At 74.4% G+C, this 14,224-nt stretch overlaps 1 protein-coding gene and 1 long non-coding RNA gene across 2 annotated transcripts; both read left to right on the top strand.

Annotated features, from left to right (window-relative positions):
- Window positions 1-133: 133 nt before the first annotated feature.
- LOC135310983 (uncharacterized) lies at window positions 134-1,149 on the top strand. Its single transcript, XR_010370895.1, has 3 exons — window positions 134-209; window positions 409-473; window positions 1,027-1,149. It is a non-coding gene; the product is annotated as an uncharacterized LOC135310983 (long non-coding RNA).
- A 720-nt stretch (window positions 1,150-1,869) lies between these two features.
- SCAF1 (SR-related CTD associated factor 1) lies at window positions 1,870-10,510 on the top strand. The gene is made up of 8 exons (XM_064440133.1): window positions 1,870-1,874; window positions 2,051-2,178; window positions 2,779-4,080; window positions 4,139-5,809; window positions 5,906-5,988; window positions 6,811-7,098; window positions 10,042-10,170; window positions 10,246-10,510. Exons 1-8 carry the CDS (start codon window positions 1,870-1,872, stop codon window positions 10,441-10,443), a joined length of 3,804 nt encoding a protein of 1,267 aa, XP_064296203.1. The 3' UTR covers window positions 10,444-10,510.
- The last annotated feature ends 3,714 nt before the right edge of the window (window positions 10,511-14,224 follow it).

Raw genomic sequence — 14,224 nt, forward strand, 5'->3', positions numbered from 1 at the left:
TCTCGCCCCCCCGATGGGGTGTTTGGGGGGGGGGGTCTCGCCCCCCCGATGGGGTGTTTGGGGGGGGGGTCTCGCCCCCCCGATGGGGTGTTTGGGGGGGGTCTCGCCCCCCTGACGGGGTGTGGGGGGGTCCCCCCCCCATTTCTCCCCACAGAAGGCCCTGCAGCGCGTGGTGAGCGGCGGCTTCCCGGGCTGGGCCGGGGGCGAAGGTAGGGACGGCTGGGGGGGGGGCGGGGGGTGTCTGTCCCCGAGGGGGGCCGTGTGTCCCCCCCCCAGCGTGGGGCTGGCCCGTCCCCAGGGCTCTGGCGTCCCCCCCCCACCCCCGTCCCTTGGTGTGACCCCCCTGTCCCCATCGCCCCCTCCCCCCGCCGCGTCCCCCCCCCTCACCCTGCCTCCCCCCCCCCCCAGACGCCGCGAGGAAGAGGATGGCGCGGCAGCGATGGTGCTGGGGACCCCGCGCTGAGGGCGGCCCGGTGAGCGGTCCTGCGCCCCCCACCTCCCCCCCCCCCCCCCCCGGTGCGCCCCCCACCTCCCCCCCCCCCCGGTGCGCCCCCCACCTCCCCCCCCCCGGTGCGCCCCCCCCCCCCCCCCGGTGCGCCCCCCTCCCCCCCCCCCCGGTGCGCCCCCAGTGTGCCCCCCCGTCCCCTCCCCGTCCCCTCCCCGTCCCCTCCCCGTCCCCTCCCAGTCCCCTCCCAGTCCCCTCCCAGTCCCTCCCAGTCCCCCACCAGTCCCCCCCCAGTCCATCCCACTCCCCTCCCAGTCCCCTCCCAGTATGTCCCACTCTCCTCGCAGCCCCCTCGTAGCCCCTTCCCAGCACCCTCCCAGTGGCTCCCAGTTGCCCCCAGTCCCCTCCCAGTCCATCCCAGTCCCTCCCAGTCCATCCCCACGGCGGGGAGGACGCAGCCTCCGCCCCAGCGCATGCCGGGAGCCGACCGCGGCTGGGTACAGGGGGGTGGGTCGTCGACCCGGAGGGACGCCGGGTGACCCGTTTCTGGTGGTTTTCTCCCCAAACCCGCCCCGGCGCAGGCGTGGGAGGCGGCGGCCGGGCTGGCGGGCGCCCTGGACCAGCTGCAGCAGAGCTGCGTGGCCTCGCTGCGGGCGCAGCTCCTCCTGGGCACCGCCGCGGGGGGGGTGAGCGCCGGGGCCTCTGGGGGGCGGGGGGCAGCCGCAGGCCTGGGTCCCATTTGGGGGGGGGCAGGGGGGCAGCCGCAGGCCTGGGTCCCATTTGGGGGGGGGCGGGGGGGCAGCCAGAGGCCTGGGTCCCCTTTTGGGGGGGGTCAGGGGAGCAGCTGGAGGCCTGGGTCCCATTTGGGGGGGGTCAGGGGAGCAGCTGGAGGCCTGGGTCCCATTTTGGGGGGGGGCAGGGGGGCACCCGAAGGCCTGGGTCCCATTTGGGGGGGGGGCAGGGGGGCACCCGAAGGCCTGGGTCCCATTTGGGGGGGGGCAGGGGGGCACCCGACGGCCTGGGTCTCATTTGGGGGGGGGCAGGGGGGCACCCGAAGGCCTGGGTCCCATTTGGGGGGGGGCAGGGGGGCACCCGAAGGCCTGGGTCCCGTTTCGGGCGGGGGCAGGGGGGCACCCGAAGGCCTGGGTCCTGTTTTGGGGGGGGGCAGGGGGGCAGCCAGAGGCCTGGGTCCCCTTTTGGGGGGGGGCAGGGGGCACCCGAAGGCCTGGGTCCCATTTGGGGGGCACCCGGACACCTGGGTCCCCTTTTTGGGGGGGGCAGCTGGGTGCCTGGGTCCCTTTTAGAGGGTGGGGGCTGGTGGGACATTTGGGTCTTATTAGGGTGTAGAGGGGGTGCGCAGATGCCGGGGTCCCCTTTTTGTGGGGGGGGGTGTTGGTGCTGGGTCCCCTGTGGGGGGGGGGGTTATGGGGTGAGCCAGACCCCCCCAGTTTCCCTCGTGGGGGCAAGGAAGGGGCAGGGGGACACCCGGACGCGGGCGCCAGGGGAGGGGTCCCAGGTGCTGGGGTGGGGAAGGGGGTGCTGCGGCGGTTGCCCGGACGCTTGGGTGCCCCCACCCCGACCCCCCCCCCCGCCCTGTCCCCGCAGAGGGGAGGGTGACGGCGAGGAAGAGGAGGTGGAGCTGGTGGCTGAGGTGCGAGTGGGGGACCTGGGGGACCTGGCCGCCGCCTCGGGGCTCCTGCGGCGCGAGAGGCCCTGGAGGGCCCCCAAAGGAGGTGGGGGGCACCGGGGGGGTCTTGGGGGGGGTCGCTGGGGGGGCATCTGGGGGCAGCAGGAGGATTTGGAGGGGATTTGGGGGGTCACCGGGGGGAAATGGGGTGGTGGGGGGGGCGTTTGGGGGGTCGCCGGGGGGACGTGGGGTGCTGGGGGGGGCATTTGGGGGGTCGCCGGGGGGACATGGGGTGCTGGGGGGGCATTTGTGGGGGTCACCGGGGGGACATGGGGTGCTGGGGGGGCATTTGTGGGGGTCACTGGGGGGACATGGGGTGCTGGGGGGGCATTTGTGGGGGTCACTGGGGGGACATGGGGTGCTGGGGGGACTTCTGGGGGGGATAGGGGGTGTTGGGGGGCTCCCTGGGGGGAGATGGGGGGTACCGGGGGGGGGGGGGGGGCACATGGGGCTTTATGGGGGGTCCCAGCAGGGAGACGTGGTGCATTGGGGGGGGGGGGTCCCTGGGGGACACGGGGCACGAGGGGGTCCCTGAGCGGAGCACGAGGCTTTGGGGGGTGCAGGGTCCCGGGGGGGGGGCTTTGGGGGGTGCAGGGTCCCGGGGGGGGCCCCCCCTTGACACCCACCACCCCCCCATCTCCCCCAGGCCACCTCCCCGGCTCCTCGGTGCGGCGCTGGCGAGCGCCCGGGGGTCCCCCGGCCCCCCCGGGCCCCCCAGCCGGGACCCCCCCGGCTTTGCCGCTGCCCCACCGGACCCGCCGGGCCCCCCCCCCAACGCCGGGCCGGCCCCGGCGCCCCCGGGGTCCTCGGGCGGCAGCACCGGGGGGTCCGGGGGGGCAGCAGCAGCAGCAGCAGCGCCCCCAGGGCCCCCCGGCCCCCCGCGAGGAGCCGGCGCGGACGCAGCCCCCCGGCGGCGCCCTGGAGAAAGCCGACTCCTCGTCCTCCTCCTCCTCCTCCTCCTCCTCCTCCTCCTCCCGCTCTTCCTCCTCTTCGGCCTCTTCGTCCTCCTCCTCCTCGCAGCCCGGCCCCCCGCCCGCCGCCGCCTGCCGCCCCCGCTCCCCCGCCCTCGATATTTATGACCCCTTTCACCCCACGGACGAGGACAACCCCGGGGGGGACTTCGCCTACGGAGCCTCCCCCCCCGGCAAGGAGGCCGAAGGCCGGCAGGACCAGAAGTACGACCCCTTCGATCCCACCGGCTCCAACCCCAGCTCGTCCCGCAGCAGCCCCAGCCCCGACGAGGAGGAGGAAGAGGAGGAGGAGGAGGAGGAGGAAGAGGAGGAGGAGGAGGAGGAGGAGGAAGAGCCGCCCGCCCGCCCCGACGTCTCGCACAGCATCAGCCGCATCTCGGAGACCTTGGCCGGCATCTACGACGACAACAGCCTCAGCCAGGACTTCGAGAAGGAGCCCGAGCCGGGACCCCCGGCCCCCCGCGCCCCCCAGAACCCCGCCGGCGCCGACTCCACGCTGCCGGAGGACGAGGAAGAAGAGGAGGAGGACGAGGAGGAAGACGAAAGCTCGCAACCCGCCGAGGGAACCGTCCCGGAGCCGCGCCGTCGCGTCTTCGTGGTGGACCTGGCCGCCAAGAGCCGGCCGGAGAGCGAAGCCCACCCGAAGCTGGAGGGGAAGGTGTCGCTGGAGGTGGTGGCCGCCGGTAACCCCAAAGCGCCGCCGCCGCCGGCCCCCCAGCGCCCCAAAGCCAACCGGCACCGGGGCCGGCGCGAGTGGGGGCCGGGCGGCGGCGACTCGGAAATTGAGGAAGGGGAGATCGTGCAGCCCGAGGACGAGCGTTACAGCCCCCTCCGGCTCTTCCGCGCCGCCGGCGGCGCCGCCGCGGGCGCCGGGCGAGGCCGGGCCGCCGAGCCCCGGCCCCCGCGGCTGCCGGAGGGCGACGATTTCCTCTCCCTTCACGCCGATTCGGACGAGGAGGGGGATTTCGGCGCCGACAGCCAGCCCGACCCGCGGTGGAAAGCGGGGGGCTCCGACTTACGCCGTAAGATCCTGAGCCAGCGCCGCCTGCGCGCCCCGCCCTCGCCCCGCTCCCCCTCCGCCGCCTCCCGCAAGAAACCCAAGCGCTCCCGGGAGCGAGGCGGGGCGGCCTGGGGGGGCAAAAAACCCCCCGAACCGCCCCCCAAGGCCAAGGAGCGGCACCGCCGCCGAGGCTCCCGCTCCCGCTCCCGCCGCCGCTCCTGGTCGCGGGGGCCGCCGTTCCCGCTCGCGGGAGAAACGCCGCAGCCGGCGTTCGGGGAGCGGCGACCGGCCCCGGCGGCCGCGGCACAAGGAGAAACACCGCGGCGAAGGGAAGAAGAAGAAAAAACAGCGCTCGCGCTCGCGGGAGCGGCGCCCGTCCCGGCGCCCGTCCCGCGACGGCCCCGCGGAGCCCAAGGCGGAGAAGGGCGGGGAGCAGGCGGGGCGGCGGCGGGAGGCGCGGGCCGTGGTGCCCCCCTCCGTGCAGGAGCTCAACGACGCCGACCTCTTCGCCATCAAACGGACCATCACGGTGAGCCGGCGGGAGGGGACGCCCGAGCCGGCCAAGCGCGAGGTGCTCTACGATTCCGAAGGGTTGAGCTTCGAAGGGTTTTCCGACCGGGAACCCCCCGAAGCGCCGGGGAGTCGGAAGGGGGAGTCGCGGCCGGCGGCGGAGGGCAAGAAGGAGAAGGAGCGGAAGCGGAGCCGGCCCGAGGAGCGTCCCCCGCCCCGCGAGAAGTACAAGAAGAAATTCAAGGAGGCCCCCGGCCGCCCCGCGCCGCCCCCGCCGGAGCCGGCCAAGGCGGAGAAGGAGAAGGGTGCGCACGGCGAGCGGGAGAAGGCGCCGCGCAAGAGCAAAAGCGGGGGGCACAAGGAAGGGGAGGGGGTCCCCGCGAAGCCCCCCGCCTCCCGCAAGGTGAAGCTGCAGTCCAAGGTGGCCGTCCTCATCCGCGAAGGCGTCAGCTCCACCACGGCGGCGGGGAAGGAGGGCGGCTCCGGCGCCTCCATCGGCGTCAAGTTCAGCCGCGACGCCGAGAGCCGCGCGCCCTTCCTCAAGCCCGAGGAGAAAGCGGCGGCCGAGGCCAAGGCGGGGGGCAAAACCGAGCCCCCCAAGGAAACGGGGGTCAAGGTCAAGAAGGCCAAAGCCCCCAAGGCCAAGGCGGGGCTGAAGAAGCCCAAAGGGGCCGGCGGCAAGGCCAAGGCCGGCGGCGAAGCGAGGAAGAAGAGGAAGGCCAAGCCCAAGGGCTCGCTCAAGAAGTCCAAGGCGGACAGTTGCAGCCAAGGGGCCGGCAGCCCCCCCCTCCGCCTGCCCCCCAAGGCCGAGCCGACTTGGTCGGGCTCGGAGAAGTCGGGGGGCAGCCCCAAACCCCCCAGCCCTCCCCCCGGCAAGGCGGCGGCGGCGGCGGCCGAGCGGGAGCTGACGCCCGACTCGCAGACCGTCGACAGCAGCTGTAAGACCCCCGACGTCTCCTTCCTCCCCGAGGAAGGGCCGGCGGGCGGCGGCGGGGGCGGCGGGGGCCCCCCCGCGGGGGCGGCGGCGGCGGTAACGGGGGGCCCGGCCGGCGCGGAGCCCCCCCGAGCCGACCCCGAAGCCGACAGCCGCTCGGAGGCGAAGGAGGAGCCGGGCCGGGCCCTGGGACCCCCGGCGGCGCCGGTGGCCTGGAACCTGCAGGGCGGCGTGGACTGCGCCACCAGCGGCGTCCTGGCGCGTAGGTGGCCCTGGGGGAGGCGGAGGGTGGGCAGGGGGTGTCCGTCCGTCCGTCCGTCCGGCCTGAGCGGCGGCGTCTCCCTCCGTCTGTCCGCAGTGACGGCGCTGCTCTTCAAGATGGAGGAGGCCAACCTGGCCAGTCGGGCCAAGGCGCAGGAGCTGATCCAGGCCACCAACCAGGTGGGGACGCGGGGGGCCCGCGGCACCCCCACAGCCACCCCACACCCCCCCCCCCCCGAGAGGGGACGGGCGCCCTGGGGGGAGGGTGCGGCCCCGAGGGGGCAGCCACCCCCCCAAAGGGACAGGCTTCCTGTTGGGGGGCACAGCCACCCCCCCCCAAAGGGCACAGCTGCCCCCCCAAAGGGATGGGCCCCCCCCCCAAAAGGCACAGCCACCCCCCCCAAAGGAACAGGACCCACCCCAAAAGACACAGCCACCCCCCCCAAAGGCACGGGGCCCCCCCCCAAAGGGACGGGACCCCCCCCCCCCCCAAAAGGCACCCCCCCCCCAAAGGGACGGGACCCCCCCCCAAAGGGACAGGACCCCCCCCCCAAAAGGCACAGCCACCCCCCCCTAAAGGGACGGGACCCCCCCCCAAAGGGATGGGACCCCCCTCAAAAGGCACAGCCACCCCCCCCAAAGGGATGGGACCCCCCTCAAAAGGCACAGCCACCCCCCCCAAAAGGCACAGCCACCCCCCCAAAGGCACGGGACCCCCCCCAAAGGGATGGGATCCCCCCCCAAAGGGACGGGATCCCCCCCCCAAAAGGCACAGCCACCCCCCCCAAAGGGACGGGACCCCCCCCAAAAGGCACAGCCACCCCACGGAGGGATGCGGACCTTGGTGGGTGGGTGGCGCCACCCCGTGGGGGGTCGGGGGGACCCCACTCTCTGGGCACCCCTACGCCCCCCCCCATGTTGCGTCTGTGATGGGGTGGGGACCCCCCCGGGTGCCCCCCACCCCACGGGGACCCGCCCCCCCTCACTCTCCCCCTCCTGCAGATCCTGAGCCACACGAAGGCGCCGCCCCCCCTGGGAGCCCCCCAGCCCCCCGCGGCCGCCGCCCACCCCCCGGCCCCCCACGCGCCCCCCCCGTACCTGCTGCACGGGGCCCTGCCGCTGGTGGGGTGCCCCTCGGCGCCCGCCACCCCCACGGGGCTGCCGGGGGTGGGGGGGCCGGCGGCGGCGCCCGGGGGGGTCCCCGCACCCCTCTACGGAGCCTCGTCCAGCGCCGAGGCCGGCAAGAGGGACGGGAGCGTCAGCTCCGAGGGACGCGGGGACACCGACAAGGTGGGGGGGCTGGGGGGGCGGGGGGTGTTCTGTGGGGCTGGGGGTCACGGGGGGTCCCCTGGGGCTGGGGGGCGGGGGGTGTCCCCTGGGGCTGGGGGTCACGGGGGGTCCCCTGGGGCTGGGGGGCGGGGCGTGTCCCCTGGGGCTGGGGGTTATGGGGGGGTCCCCTGGGGCTGAGGGGTCACAGGGTGTCCCCTGGGGCTGGGGGTCATGGAGGGTCCCGTGGGGCTGGGGGGTGACGGGGTGTCCTGTGGGGACGGGGTGACACGGGGTATCCCCTGGGGCTGGGGGTCACGGGGTGTCCCGTGGGGCTGGGGGGTGGCGGGGTGTCCCCTGGGGCTGGGGGTCACGGGGTGTCCCGTGGGGCTGGGGGGTGGCGGGGTGTCCCCTGGGGCTGGGGGTCACGGGGTGTCCCGTGGGGCTGGGGGGTGGCGGGGTGTCCCCTGGGGCTGGGGGTCATGGGGTGTCCCATGGGGCTGGGGCTGGGGGTCACGGGGTGTCCCCTGGGGACGGGGTGACACGGGGTATCCCCTGGGGCTGGGGGTCACGGGGTGTCCCGTGGGGCTGGGGGGTGGCGGGGTGTCCCCTGGGGCTGGGGGTCACGGGGTGTCCCATGGGGACGCAGCCCGAGGGGCCGTGGGGTGGGTGACGGTGACAGGGACCCATGCGATGGTGTCACCCCCCCCCAGGGACCGGGGTGACACGGGGTGTCCCTGGGGGTCGGGGGGTGTCTCGTGAGGACCGGGGTGACAAGTGACAGGGGACCCCCGTGGCGGGGTGACAGCGTGGGGGTGACGGGACCCCCCTGGCGGGGTGACGGGCGTGGGGGTGACGGGGGACCCCCGTGGTGGGTGACGGGGACACCCTGAGGGGTGGGGACTTGGTGTGACGGCGGGGACGGGGACACCCCCGTGCCAAGGACAGGGCTGTCGCGCGTCAGTGGCACGGTGTCGCTGTCAGGGACCTCCCGGGTCGGTGGTGGTGGCCGCGGTGGCTGCGGGGACATCCCGGGTCGGTGGTGGTGGCCGTGGTGGCCGTGGGGACATCCCGGGTCGGTGGTGGTGGCCGCGGTGGCCGCGGGGACATCCCGGGTCAGTGGTGGTGGCCGCGGTGGCCGCGGGGACATCCCGGGTCGGTGGTGGTGGCCGCGGTGGCCATGGGGACATCCCGTGTCGGCGGTGGTGGCCGCGGTGGCTGTGGGGACATCCCGGGTCGGTGGTGGTGGCCGCGGTGGCCGTGGGGACATCCCGGGTCGGTGGTGGTGGCCGTGGTGGCCATGGGGACATCCCGGGTCGGCGGTGGTGGCCGCGGTGGCCGTGGGGACATCCCGTGTCGGTGGTGGTGGCCGTGGGGACATCCCGGGTCGGCGGTGGTGGCTGCGGTGGCCGTGGGGACATCCCGGGTCGGTGGTGGTGGCCGCGGTGGCCGTGGGGACATCCCGGGTCGGCGGTGGTGGCCGCGGTGGCCGTGGGGACATCCCGGGTCGGCGGTGGTGGCCGTGGTGGCCGTGGGGACATCCCGGGTCGGTGGTGGTGGCCGCGGTGGCCGTGGGGACATCCCGGGTCGGCGGTGGTGGCTGCGGTGGCCGTGGGGACATCCCGGGTCGGTGGTGGCCGCGGTGGCCGTGGGGACATCCCGGGTCGGTGGTGGTGGCCGCGGTGGCCGTGGGGACATCCCGGGTCGGTGGTGGTGGCCGCGGTGGCCGTGGGGACATCCCGGGTCGGTGGTGGCCGCGGTGGCCGTGGGGACATCCCGTGTCGGTGGTGGTGGCCGCGGTGGCCATGGGGACATCCCGGGTCGGTGGTGGCCGCGGTGGCCATGGGGACATCCCGGGTCGGTGGTGGTGGCCGCGGTGGCCATGGGGACATCCCGGGTCGGTGGTGGTGGCCGCGGTGGCCATGGGGACATCCCGGGTCGGTGGTGGTGGCCGCGGTGGCCGTGGGGACATCCCGGGTCGGTGGTGGCCGCGGTGGCCATGGGGACATCCCGGGTCGGTGGTGGTGGCCGTGGTGGCCATGGGGACATCCCGGGTCGGTGGTGGTGGCCGCGGTGGCCGTGGGGACATCCCGGGTCGGTGGTGGCCGCGGTGGCCATGGGGACATCCCGGGTCGGTGGTGGTGGCCGTGGTGGCCATGGGGACATCCCGTGTTGGTGTTGGCCGAGACAGCGACAGGGTCATGACGCGTCAAGGACGAGGCCATCCATTGGCCGCGGTAGCTGTGGGGACATCCCACGTGGGCGGTGACAGGGTCATGACACGTCAAGGACGAGGCCGTCCATTGGCTGCGGGGACATCCCGTGTTGGTGATGGCCACGGTGGCGATGGGGTCATGACGTGTCAACAACGAGGCCGTCCATTGGCCGCGGTGGCTGTGGGGGGACGTCCCACGCTGGTTGCGACGGGGTCATGACCTGTCAACAACGAGGCCATCCATTGGCTGTGGGGACATCCCACGTTGGTGATGGCCACGGTGGCGATGCGGTTTACGATGCATCAACAACGAGGCCGTCCATTGGCCATGGTGGCCGCAGGGATGTCCCACGTGGGCGGTGACAGGGTCATGATGCGTCAATGATGAGGCCATCCATTGGCTGTGGGGACACCCCGCGTTGGTGATGGCCATGGTGGCGATGGGGTCATGACACGTCAACAATGAGACCATCCATTGGCCGCGGTGGCTGTGGGGACGTCCCACACTGGTTGCGACGGGGTCATGACGTGTCAACAACGAGGCCATCCATTGGCTGTGGGGACCTCCCGTGTTGGTGATGGCCACGGTGGCGATGCGGTTTACGATGCATCAACAACGAGGCCGCCCATTGGCCGCGGTGGCCGCGGGGACGTCCCACGCTGGCGGCGACGGGGTCAGGACGCGTCAAGGACGAGGCCGCCCATTGGCCGCGCCCGCGGCCCCGCCCGCTGACGCCGGGCTGTCCCCGCAGTACCTGAAGAAGCTGCACACGCAGGAGCGGGCGGTGGAGGAGGTCAAGCTGGCCATCAAGCCCTACTACCAGAAGAAGGAGATCACCAAGGACGAGTACAAGGACATCCTCCGCAAGGCCGTGCACAAGGTACCGCGGGGGGGCGGGGTTGGGGACCCCCACACACGCCTTTGGGGGTGTCTGTAACCCCCACACCCCCCCCAGATCTGCCACAGCCGGAGCGGGGAGATCAACCCGGTCAAGGTCAACAACCTGGTGCGGGCCTACGTCCAGCGCTACAAGTACTTCCGGAAGCGCGGCCGGCGCGGGGGCGGGGAGGAGCCCCTGGGGGGCGCGGGGGGGCCCCCCAAAGAGCTGGGGGGGTCCCTGGACAAAGCCCCCCTCCCCATGCCCCCCCTCTGAGCCCCCCCGCGCTCACCCTGTAAATACAGGTTGGGGGGGGGGGGGGGGGGCACATCCCTTCCCCTCCCTTCCCCCCCCCCCCCCAGTTTGGTTTTACTCATTTAGCATGGTCTTTTTGGAGCGCCCCCCCCCCTCCCTCCCCCCCCCCAAGCGCCCCTCCCCACCCCCCCCGGGAGCCCCCCCCGGGTGCCCCCCCTGTACCCCAAAACCTTCATAAACTGCCTTTAGCCACTCGGCAGCTGCACTGTCTTTTATTTGGGGGGGGGGGGGGGGGTTGGGGGGGTCCGGGGGGGGTTTGGGGGGGGGGTCCGGGGGGGGGAGGGCGGGGAGACCGCAAAATTGGGGAGGGGGCCACATCCTTTGGGGGGGTACGTCCTTTTGGGGGGGGGTACATTCTTTTTGGGGGGCTCTAGGGGTCGGTCCCCCCCCCCGTGCATATTTTGGGGAGCAAATGGGGCCCCGGGGGGGGGAATTTGGGGGTGGGGTGGGATCAGTGTGACCCCCCCCGTGACATCACACACCCCTCGCCCCCTCCCCCACCGCGGGAAGAGTCTGGGTCACATCAGGTCATGTGACAGCGGGACAGGTCACATGGGGGGGGGACACGGGGGGGGGGGAGGTCACGGGGGGGCACATGGGTCCTGGGGGCGGGGGGGTATGTCCCACTTTGGGTGGGCGGGGTCTTTCTGTGGCTCCTCCCAGCCCGGGGGGGCGTGGCCATGGGCGTGGCCAGGGGGGTCCTGGGGGGCGGGTACTTAAAGGGGCCGCGGAGCCCCCCCGGGGCAGTTGTGGCCCCCCCAGCCCCAGCATCGCCGCCGCCGCCATGCCCGAGCCCGGCAAGGCCGGTATGGGGGGGGGGCAGTTACCGGGGGGGCAATTAGGGGGGGGAGTTACCGGGGGGGGCAATTGGGGGGGCAGTTACCGGGGGGCAATTGCTGGGGGGGGCAGTTACCGGGGGGGGCAATTTTGGGGGCAGTTACCGGGGGGCAATTGGGGGGGCAGTTACGGGGGGGCAGTTACCGGGGGGGGCAATTTTGGGGGGCAGTTACCGGGGGGCAATTGGTGGGGGCAGTTACGGGGGGGGCAATTGGGGGGGCAGTTACGGGGGGGGCAATTGGGGGGCAGTTACCGGGGGGGGCAATTGGGGGGGGCAGTTACCGGGGGGGGGCAATTGGGGGGGCAGTTACCGGGGGGGGCAGTTAAATGGGGGGCCTTGTGTTGTGGGGAGCAATGACCCGGGGGGGGCATTTTGGGGGCAGTTACCCCTGGGGGGGGGGGTGGGTGGGGGCAGTTGTCCCTTGGGGGGGGGGAATAGACCTGGGGGGGCAGGACTGGAGGGCAGTGATTGCCCCTGGGGGGGGGGCAGGAGGATGGGGGGGGGCAATTGCCCCCGGCAAGGGGAGTCTGGGGGGTCACAATTGCCCGGGGGGGGGAGAAGGAGTTGGGGGGGGTCCCGGGGGGGGCGGGGCGGCTCACCGGGCTGGTGCTGACAGGGCAGGGTGGGGGGGGGGGGCGGTGTCACCCCTGGGGGGGAGGGGTGACACGGGGGGGTGACACGGGGGGGTGACCGGGGGGGTGACACATGAGCCACCCCAAAAGGGCGCCTGCAGGTGACGGCCACTAAATTAGGCTGTGATGGGGGGGGGGGATGGGGGGGGCAACACCCGGGGGGGGGGATGGGACACCCGGGGGGGGAGGGGGGACCCGGGGGGGGAGGGGGGACCCTGGGGGGGGTGACACCCGGGTGGGGGGATGGGACACCCGGGGGGGTTTGGGACACCCGGGGGGGAGGGGACACCCGGGGGGGGATGGGAGGGACACCTGGGGGTAGGGGAGACCCTGGGGGGGGTGACACCCGGGTGGGGGGATGGGACACCCGGGGGGGGAGGGGACACCCGGGGGGGGGATGGGAGGGACACCTGGGGGGGGGGAGGGGACACCCTGGGGGGGGAGGGGACACCCGGGGGGGGAGGGGACACCCTGGGGGGGGGGTGTGACACCCGGGGGGGGATGGGAGGGACACCTTGGGGGGGGGGAGGGGACACCCTGGGGCGGGAGGGGACACCCTGCGGGGGGGGGTGTGACACCCGGGGGGGGATGGGAGGGACACCTTGGGGGGGGGGAGGGACACCCTGGGGCGGGAGGGGACACCCTGCGGGGGGGGGCAACACCTTGGGGGGGGGAGGGGACACCGGGGGGGGGTTACTCTCGGGGGGGGAGGGGGGGGGACACCCTGGGGGGACACGGGACACCTTGGGGGCAGGGGGTGACACCGGGGGGGGGGCGGTGACACGGGGGGGGGCGGGACACAGGGCCACAGAGGGTGGCTTTGGGCCCCCCCCCGGGTTTGGGGGGGCCGGGGGAGGGGGGTTGGCCCTGTGTCCCCCCCCCCGTCCCCCCCCCCCCGGTGACCTGAGCCCGGGTGACAGCTGAGGCCGCGCTATTTTGGGGGGTCGGAGTCAAATCCCGCCCTTATATAGGGCTGCGGCGGGGGGGGGCTGCCCCCTCCCCCGCCCCCCCCCCCGCTGTCACTTGCCCCCCCCCCCCCCCATGGCCAGCCATGGCGGGATGGGGGGGGGGGACACCCCGGGGGGGGGGGACACGGACCCAGGGGGGAGATTTGGGGGGGTGTGGGGGGGTAATTGTTCCGGGGGGGGTCACGATGCCCCCCCCCCCCGCCCCCCCCAGCTGCCAAGAAGGAGCTGAAGAAGGAGAAGAAGGAGGAGGAGAAAAAAATGGAGCAAAAGGAAGAGGAAAAAAGAGGATAAAAAGGAGGAAAATGGGGAAAAAGGGAAGGAGGAGGCGGGCGGCGCCCCCAAAGGTGGGGGGGGGTCAGGGTGCCGGGGGGGGGCAGGTTTGGGGGCTGGGGGGGGGTCAGGGTGCTGGGGGGGGGCAGGTTTGGGGGCTGGGGGGGGGGTCAGGGTGCCGGGGGGGGCAGGTTTGGGGGCTGGGGGGGGTCAGGGTGCCGGGGGGGTCAGGTTTGGGGATGGGGGGGGTCAGGGTGCCGGGGGGGGGGCAGGTTTGGGGGATGGGGGGGGTCAGGGTGCCGGGGGCGGGGCAGGTTTGGGGGATGGGGGGGGGGTCAGGGTGCCGGGGGCGGGGCAGGTTTGGGGGATGGGGGGGGGGTCAGGGTGCCGGGGGGGGTCAGGTTTGGGGATGGGGGGGGTCAGGGTGCCGGGGGAGGGGCAGGTTTGGGGGATGGGGGGGGTCAGGGTGCCGGGGGAGGGGCAGGTTTGGGGGATGGGGGGGTCAGGGTGCCGGGGGGGGCAGGTTGGGGGCTGGGGGGGGGTCAGGGTGCCGGGGGGGGCAGGTTTGGGGGCTGGGGGGGGTCAGGGTGCCGGGGGAGGGGCAGGTTTGGGGGGATGGGGGGGGTCAGGGTGCCGGGGGGGGGGCAGGTTTGGGGATGGGGGGGGTAAAGGTGCTGGTGGGGGTCAGGTTTGGGGATGGGGGGGGTCAGGGTGCCGGGGGGGGGGGCAGGTTTGGGGGCTGGGGGGGGGTCAGGGTGCCGGGTGGGGGCAGGTTTGGGGGCTGGGGGGGGGGGTCAGGGTGCCGGGGGGGGGGGCAGGTTTGGGGGATGGGGGGGGGGTCAGGGTGCTGGTGGGGGTCAGGTTTGGGGATGGGGGGGGTCAGGGTGCCGGGGGGGGGTCAGGTTTGGGAGCTGGGGGGGTCAGGGTGCCGGGTGGGGGCAGGTTTGGGGGGCTGGGGGGGGGGGTCAGGGTGCCGGGGGGGGGGGCAGGTTTTGGGGGATGGGGGGGGGGGGTCAGGGTGCTGGTGGGGGTCA

The sequence above is a fragment of the Phalacrocorax carbo genome, unplaced genomic scaffold (genome assembly GCF_963921805.1).
Source record: "Phalacrocorax carbo unplaced genomic scaffold, bPhaCar2.1 SCAFFOLD_452, whole genome shotgun sequence".
Taxonomy (NCBI): domain Eukaryota; kingdom Metazoa; phylum Chordata; class Aves; order Suliformes; family Phalacrocoracidae; genus Phalacrocorax; species Phalacrocorax carbo.